Source organism: Conger conger, chromosome 8, assembly GCF_963514075.1.
Source record: "Conger conger chromosome 8, fConCon1.1, whole genome shotgun sequence".
Lineage (NCBI taxonomy): Eukaryota > Metazoa > Chordata > Actinopteri > Anguilliformes > Congridae > Conger > Conger conger.
This window is the reverse complement of record NC_083767.1, coordinates 53,685,464-53,707,677: the sequence shown is the minus strand read 5'-3', so window position 1 is coordinate 53,707,677 and position 22,214 is coordinate 53,685,464. Positions and strand designations below refer to the sequence as shown.

Here is a 22,214-nt window from a genome sequence, read left to right as displayed (position 1 = left end):
GCGAGAGAGAGAGAGGAGGGGAGAGACGGAGAGCTGGGGGGGCGGGGGGGGGGGGGCAGGGAACACTATGGTCCCCCCTGCCTCAGACAGCACCCGCACAGGTGTACACTGCCCCCCGGGGCCCAGGCTGCAAGCGAGGCCTTGCGCAGGGAGAGAGAGCGCAGGGCCAGGGGTGCGTCCACAACCACTGCCGCTGTGGAGGGGTTGCTTGTCCTCCGTTTGCGTTCCCGAAACGACACACAGCTGTAAGGGGAGAAAGACACGTTGCCGACAAATTTATTTACTGTCACTGTTTCAGTAGCTGCGACGATGGGAATGTTTTTTTTTTTTTTTTTTTTTTTTTTTGTGCGTATTTATTTATTTGTTTATTTATTTATTGATTGACTGATTTATTTATTGAATGATTGATTGTAATGGGGTTGCAGGGGGGTTGAGCAAAAAAAAAAAGAAGAAAAAAAAAGGCAGGTCATTTTTTTATAGCTGGTGGCCCTGAAAAGAAGCCATGGGCAGGGGGAGCCAGGGGAAGCCAGGCAATCTTTTACTGACTGCCACAGAGGCAGCCTAATCAAGACCAAGTCCAGGAAGCAACGAAACCAGCAGGCTCCAGACGTTTCAACAAACCTTGGTGAGATGGATGCTGTTGTGTGCCAAAGACACACTGAGGACTGTAGGGTTGGGGCAATGCCTTCACTCATGCTACAGTGAGGCCAATACCTAGATTATAATAACCACACACACACACACACGCACACATACTTTCTCATCCCCCACACCCCATCAGAGTCCCCCACCTTTTCAACACTGACCACTCACTGTTCAGGGTCAGGGGTCAAGACCTAAGCTACTCCAACAGTACATTCCACATGCATGTAGTAGAACAGCCTTTGGGGATTTACATTGCAATTATATTCTGAGTTGGTGTGTAATATTTGCAAGCATACAATATATACAGTATTAACTGGGTGGTTTTTTTTGTTGTTTTTTTGTTCTTTTTTATTGCATGTGTACAGTATACAGGAGGATTACAAAATGGGAACATCCTTTCTTTATTTTGTTCTTTCTTGATGTTTAAGTTATTTCCTTTTTTCCATACTACATGTTTGCTTTCCCACTGGCAGATGCATCTGTGATACGGGCAGTAGTTGTGAGTGTTTTCTGCAGAGCACTGTGCTTTGTGGGCCCAGAGTTGGCCTTATTGTTTTGTGTGTCGGGAGGTTTTTGTGATGTACACCAAGATATACTCCTGCTTCCACGCGGCTCAACACTGTTGAGGAGCAGAGACTGTGTTTGTGTTCCGGTACATTCTGTATGAACTCAAGACTGGCTCCTGCAGACAAGTCACCAACAGCCGTATGCACGCTTCTTCCATCTTGCCGTGGAAGACCGAAGCAATTGAATGCTGAATGCCTCCTGGGATGATGTTTGTGGCTAGTTGCAATGTTTTGCAGTGAAAATCCAATCTGCAAGTGTTTCGGCGAACTGTATTTAAGTGTGGGCCACACTTGTTTGTGTTTTTTGCATTTCTTTTCTTTAATTCTGTGATGATGAGTGTGGTAGTGTTTTCGTGCATATTTATCTGAAGAAAAAAAAAAGAATGAAAAAAAATCTGAGCCATATTCAATGCAATATGAATGGATGACATTTGTGCATTTATCTATTTAATTTCTACATTACATTAATGTTATAAACAAAGTGGTTGTTAATGGCACCGCCAAACTTTGTGGTGGACCATACTTTTTTCTCTCTTTTTTACAGTGACAGTTGTGAAATTTCGTTTTTTGTCACATTTGTTATTTACAGAGTGCTTAGGGTTTATTTGTTTGATTTATTTTTCTCTAGAGGGGATGGCAGCATTGTGGCAAGATGATAAGATATTATCTGCAGCTCAGTTACACACTGCCTACAAATATTATGGTCAAACATATGCCTTTCCCACTACCTTTCTAACTCAAGATACAAAATTAATCAAATTTGGCATTCATTGACCTTTTAAAGTAAAATTGCCACAGCAGTAACATAAATTAAATCCCACTTCCATTACCCATAACCCTTGTGAGAACATTTGCATGCAAATCCCAGATAATGGTTTAACTGGGCTTTCTGAATGGAAAAAAATATGTATACTTTAGATAAAAAGTCTTTTTTTCATTTACTTTTTTTTTTATTTAACTTTTTTTTTTTTTTACCATGCATGGGGGTTGTGCTACTTCTAAGATGTCTTTTTTTGTTTTCTCTCATGCCCCTAATAATGACATAATTGAGTCATAATTATTATTATTATTATTATTATTATTATTATTATTATTATTATGTAGATTTTGATTAGCATCTGACCTCTAAAGAGCATACTTTTTAAAACGATGGGATTACTTGAATGTTTCGATGTTATGGGTGAAGTTTAATTGCAGGTGATGTTTCAGACTCTTCTCGCTGTTCTACCATCCCGATCTTCCTGTTCTTTGATGCTGGGATATGACGCCGTCTTCTGACATCGAAAGTATCGGTCCATTTGTTATTTTTGTCCCATAGGAAACAATGGCGCAACAACAGTCGCTTGTCTTCAGCAGGCTACCTAAGATAATTGGAACGTCTCAAAAAGCGCTAATGTAAGATCAATAGTCCACTGGCCGAAAAGAGAATGGCTGTTTTATGGGCTAGTTGTATTATGGTTCCTGTAGCACCCAACCTCACTTTGCCATTTTCTTCAACTTCTATGAAGGTGTTTGGTGTGGCCTATGCAGCAAATTCACATGATAAAAGCTTGGAATTAATCTGTGCAGATGGATACCATTTTAATTGTTGCTTCCGTTTGGGCAATTTTGCCTAACTCCTTGTTTTGTTGTAATTTCTTAAGACTGGAATCGATTAGTGCCATAGTACCGTTGAGTTTTTGTGTGTATTCTCAGTGTTTCACAAAGGAAACCAAACATGAATGGAAAAACTAAAATGGCTCAGTCTTACAGCTTGGATGTTAATTATCCAATGAATTATTTTTTATCTATCAAACAAGTTGCCAGTGATTATTTGGGGGGAAATGTACATTGAACAGGCACAGAAAAGCATGTCAGATTGTAAAATTGTGACATAGGAAATAACCGTATAATTTTAAACTATATTAAAGAACTTGTCATTTAAACAACTTGGTTAACTCGTCATCTTTGGCCTTTACAAACTACACTCGTGATGGGAGGCGTCTTGAATTACGCAGCTACCCGGAAGAGATGGGTATATATTGCTCTACTCCCCTTCGAGAGGTCCGACTACGTTGCTTATAACTACAGTATGGTGCCAAAGAAATATTAAATGCGCTGACTCAGAAGTGGAAACTTGCACATGTAAGTACACATAAGTATTAAGAACTTTGGCCGGTTCGATATATTTTTTGTTCCTACCAGTGTCAATTTGTTAGCCTACGCAACAATTAATTAGAATTTACTTTGTGTTTCGTTACGAATGACACGACCAGCACCAAAGGGTGCACGAGTGTATTTAGACTTTTTCGGAAAGAATTTAGGCTACCATTGTAACTTAAAATGTCGGCTACTTTGATCAAAAATGGATTAAGACCCTCTAAAGTAAATAATGGAATGGATTTTCGGGTGACTTGGCGGGACGCCATTGTGATGTTAAACAGTTGGGAATGTCCATTTGCGGTTGTGTAGGCTGTATCTGAAGTGACTGGAGCATATGCTAAAGCGTGACCACGTACTTAAGCAAGGGGAACCGTAGGCTGCCAGTGCGAAGCCGGTAGCTACTCACTCATTCGAGGAATAACCTGGTTGAGGTGAAATGAAAAAGTGCCGGTCATGGCATTTTATGAAGTTTGTTCGGAGGTTACAGTGCGCGAAAGTGCTTTGCTATCTGCGTAACATTACAGGGTCCTGCGTTCTGGCGGATCAAACAAAAGCTCAAACTTTATTTGCTAGGTAGCTACCAAAAATGACTTTTACCTTACTATTGTTAAAACTGTTTTTTATTTATTTTATTTATTTAAAAAAAAAAAACCTAATTCATAGTCTGGCCACACTGGGACAGGCAATAACACTAGGCCTTTGTGTTTACTTCACAACTGTTATTGCATTACGACCAGATCAAGTCGAACTAATTACACTTTACATGAGTTATATCCGAAATGTAACCGATACCGAGATTTCTGATTTAATGTAATTCTTCTGATTAGCATATGATGTGAAGATAAAAGTAGAACACACGCGTTTTAAATATAATTACGGGAAGTCCACAGGAGGGCCCTGCCACAATTTGCCTATCTAGAAGAGAATCTGAGAATGTTCCTCCCTTTATCTTGCATGAAATGTATTTTTTGATATCGCCACAATTCTTGATCTCATGATTACGCAGTATGGTGAATCCTTCAAGCGATCGACGTAAAGTAGATAAGCCTGGCCATACTCGGTTTGAGTTAAGCTACTTTGCATTGAGTTACTTTTACTTGGAGATAAATAGATAAATGAGTATAGCAATATTCCCTCTGGCAATTCGAGATGATAGTATGATCATTTGAGTGTGAAAAGCAGGAATTTTACTGCTCGAAAAACCGAAATTAAAATGTGCATTGTTGCGAAAAGACCCTCAGTGAAATGTTCGGTGACCTCTAGCCTATTTGTTCATAACTTAGTTGATTCGTCTCTTTATTACTGTTCCCTTTTTTCATTGCCAATTTTCAGAGGTGAAATAAGCCTTACGTTTATGTGCAAAAATATATTTCCAATTACTCCTCAAACTGTATAGACAATCGAGACCATTGGGCTGTAGCATAACTGAGTGATACTTTGTCAATGCATTGGTGCTATTTGAGGAGGAAGGTATTCACAAATTTCACATGTTAGTTGTAGTGGTGGTGGCTAATGTCCTTCTGCCCTTCTGGGTCATCTAACTCTGCCTTGGAACCAAGGGGTTCCTTGTTTTGCTTCATGTGATTAAGTTATGCGATTTAATAGTTATCATATTAGACAGAGACAAGGGCATTTGTAAATGCTGGAGCATTGCAGATGGCATAGGGGGAGCGTAGCCCAGTTCTCCTCCAGAGAGCACATGCAGTCCACCACCTCCACCACCTGAATCGGCTGAGGTGCGTGGTCATGCCACAGACGGACCACATTTGTCTGACATCAGAGGAGCTGCTACCGTGTAATGACACAAAAGATTACCCTTTTGATTACATTACATTAATGGCATTTGGCAGACGCTCTTATCCAGAGCGACGTACAGTTGATTAGGCGAAGCGGGAGACAATCTGGAGCAAAGCAGGGTTAAGGGCCTTGCTCAAGGGCCCAACGGCAGTGCGGATCTTATTGTGGCTACACCGGGGATCGAACCGCCGACCTCGCAGGTCCCAGTCATGTACCTTAACCACTACGCTACAGGCCGCCCTTCTGATTGTGGGGTGACCAGTGACGTGACAAAACCAAAAAGTTGGATACCAGATTGAGAGATTTCCATGACAATGTAATAATAACTACCCTACAGGCCGATTAGATACCTTACCTCTCCCTTTTGGGCTTGCTATAATCAGTTCAGAGGCCATGGTATTTTCCTTTCCCCAGTTATGCCTGGAAGGCAGCAGGTTCAGCTCAGCCAACCACAGATGATGTCTGTTATTTAATGTATTTTTATCAAAACTGTCTGTCTATGTTACTAAAATAGCAACTATCTGTTGCCATTACATTTTCTAGTTCCAAACGCTGCTACTTTCCAGGCTTCACTGAGGGAAGAAAAGTACCTTGGGCTGGTCAGGAATTCATTCTCAAGTGTGGAGTGTGTCTCTTCAGTTTAGTGCTATAGCTTCCTGGACACTCCACCCTGGACTATTGTGCATTTAAACTGCTCCACAGGATTCAAGATGTACTTGAGTCTCCTGCTGGTTGAATTCTGTTTATCATGGATGCATTGCACATAGTCTCAGGGCTGGGAGCTGATATTTGTATCTGCATCCTGATGCTAAGGGAACTCCACGCTTCGTACTTGTTCTGGATGCGATTCCCCGGCATATGTTCTGTAAGGTAGTGGTAAGGAAGGGTAGGGGCTTTCATTTCCTGTTGAAACATGCTCTGAAAGAAATGAGGTCAGGAATGTGTGCTCCTTTATAGGGTGGGGAAACTCCTGAGTATCACTGCTCAATCCTGGAGAGGAAGAAGTCAGTGAAGATGGATGTGCAAGGCACACTCCCCTAGTTTGCTTGATCTTTCATCTTCAGTTGATTTCGGTTTCATCAGCCTTGTAAACTCTTCCCAGCTAACTATTATCACTATCATATGAAAAAAATGGTGTCATTTTAAAGTGACCGCTAAACCACAGCCTGTAGTGCTTCAAGATCTCCCATTTTTGGTCAAGTTCTGTCTCGCACACCGAGGGGGCAGATTAGGGTACAGTAGTCCATGGCTTTCTGGGAATTCTGTAAGCAGAGCTTCAGCTGCACAGGCCTCCAGACTGGCGCCAGTGAATAATGAAGGTGTCACAGTGTGTCTTGTGACCATCTGTTTAAAAAAAAAAAAAAACCCAAAAAAAACATAAACCGTTTAAAAAAAGAAACTCTAAATCTTTCTGCACTGGCACAAAGGCACAATAGACTGGACCACTTAATTCTCAGTCACCTGAGAGGCAGAGGCAGCAGCATAAACGATCAGTATAAAGAAACCGCACAGTATAGTACAGAGCAACAGCCATACAGCAATAAGACAATGTGCAAACCTGACATTCAATATTAAATGGTCATTTAAATATACAACACAATTCATTATGAATTTTAAGATTAGTGTTTCAAAGAGTACACAATTTGTTATACTAAAAATCAAGTTTAACAGTTTTCCTAAAACCATGTTGCCCAACAACCATATAATTTGTGCCCTCTTCACTGATTTGCGAGTACATTTTGCAGGCCCAGTTTGATTTAGTTTTGGCGATCACCTACTACCTTTTTGGTCCATGAAACGTTTTCAGGTGCGTGCTGAAAACTGTGAAGCGAATTGCATTTTGAGTGAGGATATTTCTTTCCTTTGTGTTAATGAAAATGCGTGTGTGTGTGTGTTGTGTTTTCCCCTGGCCCAGCTTGTTGAAAATGGAGCAGACCGCTATGAACGGGGCCCCCGAGAACAGCCTGGAGTTCCGGCTCCTGGCGGCCTACGTCAAGAAGAGGAGGCCCTCGCTCCCAGTCCGCCCCGGCCCCCCCGGGGCGTCCGCCGCGCCACAGCCGGCCTCCGGCAGGAAGTGGAAGGGGAGGATAGGTAAGCTGAAGATGTTCTTCCTTTGCATTCGACCCCAGAAAGAGGACCACGCGCTGCGGTCTCAACCCTCGGAGACCGACGGAAGGGGACCCTGTTTCAGAGCCCGGGGTCCCGGTGAGTCTCCGCTCTCTGGGACGTCTGAGGCTTTCTCTCCCGCTCGGAGATTAATGCGACCGCTCTGATCTCGCAGACCGGAGTGCCAGTGCAGCGGGGACGGTCCTTGCGGTGACTGATAAGCTGACGGCGATCGCGGATTCCGTGCCCATGGACCCTGACGAATATCAAGCTGATGGCCCAGACGGTATGGCTGCTTCTCCGACTCTTCTTTCGCTGTAAAGCATGTCATTTCTGAAGACGAGTGCTGGAGGCACGTGCATTCTGAGTGAATTTTGTTTTTCAAGCTCACTTCGGATTCGCAGCCCTACTAAGCGTCCGCCTCCCTAGTTGATTACAATGTGAGTGGACACTTATAAACATTTTCTCAGCTAATGCCAAATCCCACTGCTGTAGGCTGGGCAAGAGGTTTCTTGCTTTCAGTAAACACGTTTAAAACCTCAACCGAATAAAATGGGCGTAATATAGAATTTCTTTGTATCATTATCATTATTTAAAATACATACATTGTTTATTTTTGATTGCACAGGGTCTTTAAGTATTGTGTTGTAGGGACTCACTGAAGGCTCAACCTGTACAGGGTATATATTGACATGAGCACAGCCCTACTACAGGATGGCAGTTGTTGCCAGTAAGCGATGTGCCTCTGGCATTAGCTCATGTAGTACACTGTGGCTTATAATACTGAAAATCACTAGTGAGTGCATGCGTTTCAGCTGTCTTGCTCACTGTGTGGGCTACATATCAGTGATGTACAATTAAGCGAATTCAAAATTGAGTGGGTGTGAATTGCGTAGTTTAAGTGGGGAGCAGTCAAATTAACATCCTCCTCACTGCTGTCTAATGTCAAAATATTATCTGAAATGATGAACGCATTCAAATGACCGTTTGAATACACACAGGTACTGCTTTTTATTGAATGGTTTTGTTCCCACACAGATGTTATTGATTCAATTGTGGAGCTGCTACGTGTGTCTGGTGACCGGCTCAATGAAGAGGTAAGGGAATGTTTTTACCTCTTGTTACCACAAGAGGGCCTCAAGCGCTTTCCTCAAGTGACTTCTTGTGGCTGTTTCTGCATGGGTTATACACTTTGTAAATGTATTTTTGAGCGATGCAGTAAATGCAACACAAGTGTTCTGAAGCTGCACACTACAAAATGATTTGTTTGGATAGAGTTTCTTTTTTTCTTTTTTTTTTTTCCATGGAGGAAAGCTCAATTTAGTCAAGCTTCTTGAATGATCATAGACCAGTTCAGGTTGTGACCGCACAGGGTATACAGAAATGACACAATTTAAGCGGTATCTGTGGGTCTGAGGTGAGTTTCCCTTTCCCGTCCTTGTCCAGATGAAGGAGAACGAGTCGTTGAGCAAGCTGCTCGGTGGCGGGTTCTCCTACTCCACGTTTAAGAAGGTGACCAGCGCCTTCCTCGGGAAGGTGGATCCCGCTGATATCCCCAGCTCCAAGGACCCAGAGCAGGCCATGGTCGCCCTCACCTTCGAGGTCACCAGCAGGCTGACCACCATGGACTGCCACCCCATGAACGTGGTCATGGGCTTCGGGGCCAGGTACCTGCAGGAGAACTACTCCGGCTGGGTGAAGCAGCACGGTGGCTGGGTAAGTACACATGGCTGTAAGCCCGGCTCTGCACTGTGGCAGCAATGTAACGTGGCCTGAATGTGACATTTACTCACATCCACCTTAGTGTTACAACTAAGTTAAGACTCCTCCAAAGGTGTAACCCAGCTGTATAATAATAATAATAATAATAATAATAATAATTAATATACTTCATTTAAACACAATGGTATCATAGGTCAAGACATGAAAATGAAAACGTTAAAATGACAGACCTCTTTTTGTGATGGTCCAGTGGTGATGCACTGTAGAATCTGATTCTGACAGTTTGGACTGGTTGTCCCACAGGGTGATGTATGATCGGGCGTAATCTTTGCGCATAGATGGTAGGTTTTATTTGGTAGGGTGTTCACTGTCCCATCACACACTCTGCTGCCGTACTGCAGAATGGAGCGCAGTGGTCTTGGCTACGAGATTTTGAGGATTCATGCTTTTGTATCACATAGCATTCCATCATATATTTGAATTGCAGATTTCAAGGTTTTGCAAGTGCTGTAAAATTGGATCACAAAAAGCTTGTATTAATGAAAGCATGGCATTTGTATCATAGCTTTATACCTTTGTCAAGGTGCTCAGAACAACTTCCATTTGTACAAGACAAAAGCTCCATTTGTCGAATACTTTTTGTATCCATGGGCACATATCAAAAAGGACTGACTATTCTCAGAATGAAAACTGCTATAAGGTAATATATATTTGTGTCAACCCTTGTGCTATACATGTGCACTCAGTGATCACTATTAGGTAGACATAATAGCTGTTTAAGTAAGTAAGTTTGCGGAAAATCAGAAAACTACCAGTGAGCAGTTCTGTGGGCAGAAATGCGTTATGAGAAGTCAGAGGAGAAGCTGACAAGCTGACAGGAAGGAGACAGTAATGCAAATAATCACACATTACAACCGTGGTATGCAGAAGAGCATCTCTGAACACACAACGCATCAAACCTCTAAGTGGATAGGCTACAACAGCAGAAACAAGTCAAATGTCTAATAAAGTGCTCACTGAGTATATATTTGTGTGCCTGCCTGGGTGGACTAAGGAGACTTGAGCAGTGAAGAGCAGAAGAATATCATCCTTCGTTGGACAGTGGTATTCCAGCACATTTAATGCTCATGGTTCTTGCCCTGCTTTCTACTCACTGCCCATAAAGGGACAATGAACTCTACTCTGGTGCACAGAATAACCCTTTCCTCTTCTTTTTTTTCTTTTTTTCATGTAGGAGAAGGCTTTTGCCACTGAAGATGATGAGGAAGTCCAGTGAAATGGGGAGGTTTCAGTTCTTTCATTTTCTTCGAGAGTTTTACGAACTTTGTGTTGAATCATTGATTTGATGGACCTTGCAATGATCATCGGAATATAAGCCGTGAGAAGAAATTTTCAAGACATCCATTGTCTTCCTGCAATCAGCCAAATGCAAAGCTTTCCTGAGAATGGGACGACCCTGAATTATTTTTTTTATGCAGGTACATTTGCAGGTACATTTGGGATGTGCATCAGAATTTTTTTTATTCTCTCTTTAGGATGACAGAAAATGGGTGGGAACATTTTCTGTTTGAGAATTTTGGGGCTGGCAGCACGGATGGTGCGGTGGGTAGCACTGTCGCCTCACAGCAAGGAGGTCCTGGGTTCGAATCCCCGTTGGCTGGGGCCTCTCTGTGCGGAGTTTGCATGTTCTCCCCGTGTTCGCGTGGGTTTTCTCCCACAGTCCAAAGACATGCAGGTTAGGCTGATTGGAGAGTCTAAATTGCCCATAGATATGAGTGTGTGAGTGAATGGTGTGTGTGCCCTGTGATGGACTGGCGACCTGTCCAGGGTGTATTCCTGCCTTTCGCCCAATGTATGCTGGGATAGGCTCCAGCCCCCCTGTGACCCTGATCAGGATAAGCGGGTTAAGATAATGGATGGATGGATGTAATTTTGGGGCTGGTCAGTGAATGACCACTAAATGTATCTTTATTCAGAAATGCAATGTTGACTCTCTTATCAGCAAATGACACATCTTATCAGTCAGAATTTATCTTCTTCTAGAAGATTTTGCATTGTAAGGTGCATTTGATGTTTTGTATTTTTTGTTTTGATGTTAAGTATTTTTTTCCCTTTAAACAGCAAAGGGAATTTGAGGATTTGCAGTTTTATGTTATTTCTAAATCAATGTGAATGGACATTTTGAGATTCAGAATTGTTGAAGGAACAAAATGTTTACAAAAAATGGCACACAGGCCTGGTTTTTTTTTTTTTTCTCTAATGCTCGTTCAACAGTTGAAAATTTATTTTGATTCATTCTTCCAATATCTGCAAAAAGTAGTGATTGTATACATTTGAATATATAGATGTTCAAGTTAATTATTTAAACCACAGGGGGACTGTGCATGAAGAACCCCCCCCCCCCTCATCCCTCTTTTTGGGGCAGTGGTGTAAGGGGGGGAGGGAGTGGGCTTTTAAAGGTTCAATTACTTCATAATCGCAAAGATACCGTTGAATTACATTGTCCAGTCGTCCATGTGTCCCGCACCGCTGGGTGACTCATTTTTAGTGTTTTCTGTGCCGGAACATATCATTTATCTAGAATTGCTGTCTTCAGAAATGCAGCTTAAGGCCTTTTCAGATTCATTTTGAGTGGGCGTAAGAGGGGAACTGTAAAAGGATTGTGTGGAAAAATATCCACACAATAAGTAATCTCAATGGATCTCTTGAATCATGGCAGGCATTGCAATTCATATTTATGGTTGAAGGGTTCTTCATTAATTTTAGGACTCCTTTAACTGTAGCCTTTTTTTTAATCTTAAATTGTGCCATTTTCTACAGCAGCAATGTGTTCTAAAGGGCAAATTACAGTCCTTTGCATTACTGGATATTGTTTTCAATGGAGGTCATTCATCAAAATGTATTAGACACTATGTAGTCCGTCATGGCCATTACTGAGTTAAGCTTATGCCTTAGGTCAGGTGACTTTGTGTGAAAGGGATAAAAGATTAAAGCTTTCTAACTTCAATTTCATCCAGTAATGTAAGACCAGTATATGTAAGACATCTTGTAAAATAAACAAACATTTATTTGTGAACAAACTATTTCTGAATGAATAAATGTGTGAAATCTACAGAGAATCAAGCCTTTATGTGAGTATGTATTTCCTGTGGTAATCTCTGGAAAATTATTGCAATGACACGTCATACCTTCATAAACATTACCCCTGGGCTTCCATGAAAATAGTAATCTCATGGTTTTACCGCCATCTTCAAGTATAGCTTGCCATGGACATACGTATAGTCCAAAAACATACACGTTAGGGATTACAGATTAAACTGAGCTCATTAGCTAACTGGCACATTTACAGTGATGTGGACACTGAAAATGTTGATTCATGTGCACTGTCCCTAGTAAATAAATATAAATAAAAAGAATCTGATTAATGTACGCAAGAGCCGTACATCCCATGTTGGTACATTCTTCAATCAAGATGTTGTGACCGACAGTGAAGGAAAAGGCCTACAGTCAACACAGGTTTGCCTAAAAACGGGGAGATGGTGGCTCAGCCCAAGTTGGAATATGTAAATGGGTAACTATCTGTTACCGACTGCTTTTGAGTCAACAACTGTTTTGTTCTGCCATTAGATTAGGGTGGTTACCTTCAGTTTACTGATCCATAAAAAGTCAAGTAGCCTCAGCAGCGAATGGCATTAAGGCTCCTTGGGACCTACAGTGAAATGAAACCTGATCCGTTCACTCCACCTGCTCGACTTGCTTACAGACAACACTCACTACGGCACTGTCACAGGTGAGAATGCACAGTGACATCGACAGCACGTTTAGTTTCCCACATCATTAAGCTTTCGTCATACAGGTGAAAGGACGAAGAGTTCAGTCTACCATAGACCCGCATCTTTGGAGATACTGGTGGGTCAGCCTACAGACCATTCGAAACTTCATGTGCCAAACGGACACCTTGAAATAGGCTACGACGCAATGTTTGGGGTGATGCATCCAGGTAGGAAGTACTCGCCGACGCAGTACCTTACGGGATTATCACCCATAACGGTATCTACGGAGAACACCGTGCCAAATTCGCAAATCGACAAGGAATTGGAAGAAAGTCCACAGAAAATGCCCCCACCACAAAATGGCAAGAAAGCGAAAGGAATGCGAGCAATAAAGAGGCGCCGTTCTCCAACTCGGAGTCTGGAGGTAGCTGAAGCGGCGGGCAATCAACTGCACCAAGAGAAAGGAATCAACCCTGCCGAGAGAGGAGGCGCAGCCCACCGCGGCAGAAAGAAAAGTTATCGACCTCCTGACGTCAGGACGATATTTGAATCCCCCGAGAAAGACCCCCGAGTTCCAGAGGAAAGGGGAGAAGGGCACGTTTTTTGTCCCGATGTGTCGGGTGCGTGGTGCGACCTATGCTGCGAGTACATTTTCCAAAATCGCCTTACGTGTGCAGGTGAGTTTTAGGAATTAACGTATGTCTTCAAAATGTGCGGTCTCTGCTCTCACGCATCACCACGTTCTTTAAAACCGAGAGCATATGCTCTGTGCATTACCCCTTTGTACAACAGCATGGCTTAAGACCGGACTCTGCAGTTGTTTACCTTTGATTATTGGCTATTGTATGAGTCCGTTTGTTGGCATGTTGTGCATCTGTCTGTTAGTGAGACACTTATTTTGTGTCCCTGTTCCATAGAGTGCCTTGTTCAGCATTTATGTAGGAGTAATATGGATTCTAAATAAATAATGGAAGTCTAAAGGAAATTATGGCAGCCTGTGAACTTGTATGTTGTGCCCCTCTCCATTAATGACACATACATACACACTTCCTGTGCCTCTGTCCATTAATGAGACATACATGCACACTTCCTGTGCCTCTGCCCATTAGTGTAGGCTGCAGTGTGCCAGTCAATGTTGTCAGGACTGATCATACTTGCTTCTCTTGATATCCTGATATTAATGAGGAAGTGGATGGAAAAGCTGTCTGGCGCCTGATATAGTCAGTCACCTGTCCGCAGTAAGACTACTGCTGCACACTTCTCTGATTGGCGCGACGGGGGAGTCATCACTGGACCCTGCCAAACAAGTTTTTAGTCCGACTTCGGGAAATTGCAAGTGCATACATTCCCCCACGTAGAACACACACAAACACAGGTGGCATGCCAACAGACAGGTTTTTAGAACTGGCTCTAGCACTAATGTATTCAAAGACGTTTTACCGTGACGTTTGGAACACATTAGGGAACTGATTTGTTCATTCATAATAAGGCAACGTAGCCTATACTGTAATATTGTTTTTGCTGAACTCTGAAATAACCTCTGCTCTTTGCACGCTGTCACCTCCTGAGTTTATACGTGTGTGATTTGACGGGAAAGATGTGTTGTGATTTGCTCAGTCAAGCAGTTGAAAGTTAAGTTGTGGAATAGGCTAGTCTTACTTGCTATGAACTTCTGCCTTGGCTACAGCTAGTGAACTTGTTTATTGACCTGGATCATTCCAAGTGTTAAACCAAATGTGTTGTCTGGGCAAAGGTGGCTGTCCAGCCGGTTGTTTCCTGTCCTCGAGGATGTTTTCAAGTCAGTGTCTTTGATGCAACAAGCTGCTTTTGATTCAAAGTTGGTAAGAGGTGGCCTTCGTGACCTCTTTTTCACATTTAGCCTACGGGCAATTCCACAGTAATGTCAACCTGAGCATGAAGAAATAAACATACTTACTTCCAAATTTAACTTTTTATGTCCAAAACAGTCGATTATGACCATTTTGAAATCTGATAAAAATGTGGACAAACAACAGGCAAATGCTTAAAAGTGTATTTATTTGTTCCATTACCATTGAAATCAATGCTATTTGCCTGCCATCCTGAAAACATTCAAAACCATTTCAGATAGTTTTCTCAATGTCAAAACTGACATTCAGAACCTTTTCAGATGGCAACAAATGTGTTGAGATGAAATTTGATTGAGAAGTAGATTGTCAAACAATGTGCATTTCATACGTGTTACAGCCAAAACGCAATGGTATCGCCTGCATTACATGGATATCAAACTTTCAGCATTAGACTTTTATATCATGTCAGAAGAGTAAGCTAGTCATTTTGTGTCCAAATGTCACATCCATAATGCTGGAATTTCCCCTATGTGCTTGTGTGTCTAGTGCACATTAGCTTGTGTGAAGTGTAGCGTGGCATGGGCAAGTTATATATTGTCACATGGTTTCTCCCTCTAATGAGGTCATGGCTGATTCTGGTGGGCTCTGGTTTCAGCCCTGTTTGGCAGGGGGTAAGCTCTGTATGAATCTTTAATACTGCTCTGTAGTTTTCTGCTCTGTTAGTTAATTGACTTCCTGTATGCGGCTCGGGGTCTCTCAGCTCTGGTCAGTGGGGAGTAGCCTAACAACGCTCCCCTTCTTTGATCCCCCTCGCTCTCCTCTGCCGGCTTTGGCTGTGGATGTGGGGACTGCCAGTTCAGTTTAGGAAAACCCCGGAAGGTCACTTTGGAGGAAAAAAACAACAATGGTTGAAAGGGAAATATGAACAAAAATGTCTATCCCTTCATGACAGGCTACACACAGTTAAATGAAATGTCACCATAGCAGGAAGAGAGTAGTGTACAATGTTTTTTTAACCAGGAAATTAATTCCACAATATCCCTGTGGTATGGCTCATGTCGACATGGAGTGTTTTTAATAAGCTGACTACTTAATTTAACAGGGAAAAGGGATTGTATTTATTTTAAAGTGCCTCTGAGAATCTTGGTTTTCGTTTGCCATTTCCTTTCTCACATAACTTTGAGGACGCGTGGTTGTGGTGTTGTTTAACACTCATGTGTGACAGGTCTATTCCTTTTTGCTCTGTGCTTTTACAGTGAATTGGCACCTGGACCTCGTTGTATGACGGAGGAGTAGGCCTGTCACTCAAAAGGAGAAGTTCTGTGCTGGTGCAGATTCTCCAGAGACTTGGGTCTGAATAGTCCCAGCAGCACAATATCTGAGGTGCTGAACAATAGAGGAGATAAAAATGATCTGCATTTTGTGCCATCAGTGCTGCTTTGACCCCTGAACTTTGACCCTTGACACCGACCTGTCTCTTCAACTAATGTCCAGCTGCCAGTTTGCCCAGGCTGAGTGACAGTATGGTGAGAGAAGGCACACCACCCTGTGACAAGTTAATGATCCAAAACAATGGGCAGACCCAGGTCAGCTGACTGCACACAGGGCAACTGCAGGGACAGCAGGCAACTCCAGGCAAATGCACGCACACACACACACACACACACACACACGCGCGCACTGGGGGTGTGAGTACAGAGGGGATGCAGGGAAAGGGGTGGCCCCACTCCCATTCAGTGTCAGAGTGAGCTGTCCCAAACAGATATGCCACAGCATCCTGACGGGGCAGGACAGGCCAGGGACTTGCTGGTGCTCGGGAGAATCGGGCTGCGTTCTCGCGGGGGGCTCTCTTGGAGCCATGGGGCTGGGGAAGGGGTTCGGGAGGACCCTGCGAAGGCTGTCTGACTTTTTCTACCGCGTCCCCAAACTGCTGCGATGTTCCAGCCGTCTGGAGCTGAGGCTCGTCTGGAGGTCCCCCGGTGAGTTCCGCTGTCACTCACCCGAAGGGCATCCTTGTGTGAATGTGTGTGTGTGTGTGTGTATGCTCATACTGTACGTGTGTGTGTGTGTATGGTAATGGAAATACTCAAGCAGCTCTGTTTAAGATAATGGCCACAGGTTGTTTTCAGAGTGCAGTTTAGCCAGAGAGCATTGTGATCTGATTGATTAGATCATCCTAATCTGGGTACCCATTTTAGAATTGGGCTGATTTTATTCTTGTAGATTGAATCTTTCTTGTGCCCGCTGGGTTACAGTGGAAGGAGCGTTGCATGATGGGACTGGAACTGGTTGACTTATAAATACAAGTCGGCTAGGCCAGACTCCACTGACACTGTGAAATTGTGTAAACAGTGTAGGTTTTAATCGCTCTGCCCTGGCATTGCAGCACTCTGAGGCATAACAAACCTTTCATTGTGGTACTCAAAAGAAAGGGACAGTACAGTCACTGATAAACCGCAGCTAATGAACCAACCAACCATATCTCAGAATAATCCAGCTGCGGCTATTTAGAGCATCCTGAAAACACACAGTAAAAAGTAATGGCCTTTTTTGCCCTTGAAGAATATTCACCCATCAGCCTTAGTCACACGTTAATAGCCTTTTTTTGGTATTGAAGTATGAGCAGGTCCATAGTATGAGCTGGCCCAGTACAGCCCGTTGGCTTCATTATGCTGCGTGCTTTTCGGGGCATGAATAAGTAAACCGGGGTGTACATTTTCTGTTTGATACCTCTTGCTGAAGTCGCCGAAGTGACTCAAGATACCTGTGAGGCCTCCTGGAATCATACCTGTATGACTGAAGCTTCATGCGTGTTTACCTGAAGCTCACCTGTGTGACTGGAGCTAACTGAGTAGGTTCTTTGAAGCTGACCTGTGCAACTGAAGTCCCCTTTGTGCTTCTGTAAAAAAACACAGTTGTGTACCATGGTCAAACCCAAACACACTCTCTGTCTGTGTGAATAATGTCATCATTGGTGATTAACTTGACAACCCATGGCAGCCTTCGTAGCCTCATGAGAGAATCACTAGAATGGATTAGAGAGAGAGAGTGAGAGGGGGAAGAAACTGTCACTTACATGCTTAATTATTCAGAGTCCGGAACCTGCCACCTGAGATTTCACAGCAGAGCAGACAGACCAGACCACTGCAGTGTATGGGGCTGTAGCTCTCGGGTGTACAGCAGAACAGACAGGCCAGACCACTGCAGTGTATGGGGCTGTAGCTTTCAGGTGTACAGCAGAGCAGACAGACCAGACCACTGCAGTGTATGGGGCTGTAGCTCTCGGGTGTACAGCAGAGGGAACATTCTCTGCAGGGGGCGTGTCTTCACTGCTTGATTTCCATGCCGACACTCGTCTGATGGGTCTGAGTCATGGCAGCAAACCGATTATATATTTAGTCGCTTCCAGCACACAAGGGGCCCACCTGTCCCCTCTGCAGTGACGGTCCACCTGCTGTCCCGCATGTGTGCTGTTGTTGTTTCAGTCATGTGTCCCCCTGCTGTAATAACACTTATCTGAGCCGTGGAAGACGGAGGAATTCGCTGTGAGTGCTGATCTGTCTGGCTCCCTTCCCCCTGTCTATTACAGCACAGAGAGCGCTCCCTTTCCGAGAGATCGAACAGCACCGCAGAACTGCAGTCTCGTATAAAAATACAGTTTATCCCAAAACGGAGGAGCCATTATTTCAGATGTGCTGATCGGGGCTGTCTTTGTGTCCTGCTCTCTGGACCCCCTTCTGTTACTGTGGATCAATAAGGGTGCACGTCGCACCAGCATATATCATTTTTCCTTCTGTTTCCCTTCTGCATGGCAGTCACCGTGAAGAACAATTGGCTGTTTCAAGGGTGGACTATTTTTCCACACTCTTGTCCTCTTGTTGCCATCTTGGGGTTTACTGTGACGTTTGGAAGATAAGGTGCAGAAAGAGAAAAAATAAGACTGAATTTGAGAACACCTGTTCCCCAAGGACAGCTCACACCTGTCCCCCGTTCTGAGTGAGAGGCCAGGAGGGGGGAGTTTGGCAGACCATTTCTGGTCTATTTGCAGCCTCCTATTCCCTCAACACAGAGTGCTGGGAAAAGTCCATTTCTGGAATAGAAAGAAGGAAAAGACTCACACTTGCTTAATGCTTCAAAAAAACAAATAATGATGTTTATTTCACCATGGAAATGGTTACCGTTTCAACCTTATGTTCCTCATCAGTTCTTTTGTTGTGCATATGTCTGCTCTGATACCGTAAAAGTACATTTCTGCTAGTCATTTCTGTGTGAAATTGGTCATGAAAATTGCCCTGGCTGGGCATGAAGCATTTTTTAGCAATAGCAGTCATCAGCAAGTGAAGCTTAACAGGTCACTGTGTTAAGGCTTCAGCAGTGGACCTGGGCAGATTGAAGATGGGGGTTAACGGCAGGGGTACAGCAATTTGTCCTGGCACTCTCCTCTGTGAGAATTAGGGAGGGGGATACAGATTTGCTGTCATGTTTGTGTTGAAAAAGCTACAATAGATGGGCAGCCTTCTATTGTAAACAAGGCCACAATTAGGACCAGCACTCTAAATACTGCAATGGCCTGAGAGTGTAGTGAGCTCTGGCTGCCTAGGCCTTTGTGATTTTGCTCTCTTCGAAACACAATGCCCTGCTTGTTTAGAGTTACTTTTCAGTGTAGTCCTAATGGCATTTTCATTCATTGGTTTATTTGTGTTTGTCTGACCCTCAGCCCCCCACCCCCACAAAAACTAATTAAGTACTGAGGAAAGAACAGTCTTTATAAGACAGCAGGAGTGATCGAAACAGTGGCTTTTGTCTGCTCCAATGTATTTGTACATTTGCATATTGCGTTGGCCATGTTTACAAAAGTGACTGTGTGGATAGTTAATATAGTTAGAATAGAACCCTGCTGAAAAAACAGCTCAAGCTAGGTTTTGAAACAGCTGGTAGCTGGTTGACCAGCACAGATAAGCTACCAGCTAGACTCATACCCAGCTTGACCCACTTCATGACCAATTTGGTCATCCTGGTTGACCAGCTTATACCCAGCCAGACCAGCTTATGACCAGCTTGACCAGCTCAATTTTCAAGCTTTTTTAAGCCATTCTCTGTGCGTAGAGAAGGGGCTCCTTCCCTTTAAGTGCTGCTCTGTCCTCCAGCTCCGGCTCACTCAGAGAGCCGCCTGCCGACCGACTGATCGATGCGGCTGTCTCCGTTCCCGTCACAGGAAAAGCAATTACAACACAGACAGCGCTGCATTTTCTTCACACCCAGGAGAACCGTCCCATTACACAGAGGAAACAAAGCCGCTTCGATCAACGGCCATGTAAAGCAGCCAGAGATATCCTTTGTTTTGGATTCTGGTATGTTCTGGGACAAGGACATCTGGAGCGTAACACAGAAACTACCCTATAGTAATACCGTAGATTTTAAGCATGCTTGCACACAGTGACTGCTGCTGGTCTACAGGCCCATGGCCCCATGGTGTTTGTTTTACACGTCTGAGGGGGCCGGGTCCACCCCCCGGGCCTGTCTGATCTCGGCCCGCTTTGGGCCTGAGCTGAAGAGGGGGCCTTGTTGACTTTTTCCACGCTGGATTTCCTGCAGTATTGCTAGAGAGCAGAGATCAGGAAGCAGATGAGACAGCGGTGCTTTAACCCTCATTGTATGATGGGAGCCCGCTTTGTGAGGGGCCCCTACCCGAAAGGGCCCCATCAGGGGCCGCTGCCATGTCGGCCTATCGCATAATGCCCCTCTTCTGTTCCCTCTCTCCTATCCTCATTTCCTCCTTCTCCCAAACTTAAGGTCCACCACGCCTATGCACCACATATCACACCACTCTTATGTGGGTTTTCAAAGCTGGGGAGTTGAAATTAGATAAAATAATGTGAGAACCATTTGGGAGGGGGGAGGGGGGGTGTTGTTGCTGCTTTAGGAGACAACAGTGGATCCAGTGATGTATGCCTGTGTTTGTGGAATGGTGGAGAACTGACCTGAGAACTTCATCCCTTTATAATTGAAAATGCAAATACTTTATACTTGGGAAGTATACTCTGGGAAGACAGAAGTGAACGCTTGAGACTGCCTGGCAAGCATTTAAACCAATGCTAGAGGCTGCTTAACAAGAGGTGTGATTGAGAGTGTAGAAGGGCTGAAGGGGTGATAATAAAGAGGGTAGATGACCAGTCTCTCCTCTCTCCTCTCTCAGCTCTTTTCTTCCCTCTCATCTCTATTCTCTCTCTCTCTTCTCTCTGCTCACTCTCGTCTCTCTCTACCTCCCTCCCTCCCTTGGCTGCCTCCCATCCTCCTGACCTGCATGTCCATCCCAGCCGGGGGAAAGAGCCTGTCATTTGACTGGCAAATCACTCACTCAGCAGCTGAATGCGAAAGAAGAGAGAGAGAGAGGGAGAGAGGGAGAGAGGGATGGGGAGAGAGGGGTGGCGCGGATGTGTCTGGCTGCGTCTAGGCAAACGAGCTGCTGCTGCTGCCCTGGAGAAGAGAGGGAGGAGAGACGCAGGCTTTGTTCTGAATGTGTGTGTGTGTGTGTGTGTGTGTGTGTGTGTGTGTGTGTGTGTACGTACGTGCGTGTGTTAGTGCACACTCTGCATGTTGCTGCGGTGAGTGTACCAGCCAGGAGCGTCCGGGCAGGGCTGGGTGGTGAGGGCATAGACGGCGAGCTCTCGGGGCATGGTTTGGAATGGGAACGGCTATCTGCAAACTGTCGGGAAAGATCACCCAGCAGGTGAAGAGGAGGTCCACAGGTAAGCCCTCCCTGGGAGGCCGCTGCGACCGTGACCGGCGCGGTTTAAACACGGGAGCCTCGTGCGATGGGCGTGCGTTAGTGGCTGTGATGGCGCTGTGTGACATCATGCTCATGAGTAACACTTGCCGCACGTCTATGTGGTGTGTGATTTGCCCGGAGGATACGTTTAAGTCTATCTGTGGCTGTGTCTGTGTCTGTGTCTGTAGCTGTGTCTGTGGCTGTGGCTGTGGCTGTGTGTAGCTATGGCTGTGTCTGTATCTGTGTCTGTGTCTGTGTCTGTATCTGTGTCTGTGTCTGTATTTGTGCCTGTGTCTGTGACTGGCTGTGGCTGTGGCTGTGGCTGTGGTTGTGGCTGTGGTTGTGATCTGGCTGCTTTAGTGCACCGTCTTGTTTTAATATTGCGTCTTGTGATTTGCTCTTGAGTGCAGTGCTGGATATTGTCCAGACCCAGGAAACTACATTTGTGAAATTAGGTTCTCTGCCTCTTTGTATGCAGACTAGAGACATTCGTCTACATATAGAGTGAGAGGGGTTGTCTGCTTTTAAGCTTTTCACACACTGATACAGAGTATAGGCCAGCCATTCTGTGAACTTGTGAACCTGACCACTGTGAATTGTGTGTTCTCTGATGATTGACTCCTGTTTTATACAGTTTTCAGTAATGAGGCTATACCAGTCGGGCAAATAAGCTGTGTGTAGTTTGTGGAAGGTCATACCACCTGAGAATTGGGGGGGGAGGGGTTAGGTGTATTAATTGAGTTCAAATATTCACAATTAATCTCAAAGTCTCCACTATAGCAACTGTAAAAACCCAAGGAAAGGCAAAGGGTCAAATGTCTTATACTTGCATATTTAATTAGCATCAACACCAATCTTTCTTTTC

General features: G+C 44.3%; 2 protein-coding genes across 4 annotated transcripts in view; both read left to right on the top strand.

Annotated features, from left to right (window-relative positions):
- The first annotated feature begins 3,238 nt into the window (after positions 1-3,238).
- On the top strand, positions 3,239-12,097 carry LOC133135213 (apoptosis facilitator Bcl-2-like protein 14). Of its 2 annotated transcripts, none has more exons than XM_061252060.1 (6): positions 3,239-3,335; positions 7,066-7,241; positions 7,432-7,542; positions 8,295-8,353; positions 8,703-8,972; positions 10,213-12,097. In XM_061252060.1, the coding sequence occupies exons 2-6, from the start codon at positions 7,076-7,078 to the stop codon at positions 10,252-10,254; spliced, it is 648 nt and encodes a 215-aa protein (XP_061108044.1). In that variant the 5' UTR covers positions 3,239-3,335; positions 7,066-7,075; the 3' UTR covers positions 10,255-12,097. The 2 variants fall into 2 exon arrangements, with proteins under 2 accessions (XP_061108044.1, XP_061108043.1); XM_061252059.1 differs by having other exon boundaries at positions 7,066-7,355.
- A 632-nt stretch (positions 12,098-12,729) lies between these two features.
- The window catches only part of rassf3 (Ras association domain family member 3), a 51,960-nt gene continuing 42,475 nt past the window's right edge, over positions 12,730-22,214 (top strand). Inside the window, exon 1 of one of the 2 annotated variants that reach the window (XM_061252944.1) lies at positions 12,730-13,428. In XM_061252944.1, coding sequence (XP_061108928.1) covers positions 12,957-13,428 — 472 coding nt within the window. In that variant the 5' untranslated portion in view covers positions 12,730-12,956. Of the gene's footprint in view, positions 13,429-21,204; positions 21,330-22,214 lie in introns of those variants that run through there. The other variant, XM_061252945.1, reaches the window with a different exon arrangement.

Coding starts and splice junctions, on each gene's coding strand:
- LOC133135213 (XM_061252059.1), top strand. CDS start 7,076: ATGGAGCAGACCGCTATGAACGGGGCCCCCGAGAACAGCCTGGAGTTC. Junction 7,543..8,294: donor TCAAGCTGATGGCCCAGACG/GTATGGCTGCTT, acceptor GTTCCCACACAG/ATGTTATTGATTCAATTGTG. Junction 8,973..10,212: donor TGAAGCAGCACGGTGGCTGG/GTAAGTACACAT, acceptor TTTTTCATGTAG/GAGAAGGCTTTTGCCACTGA.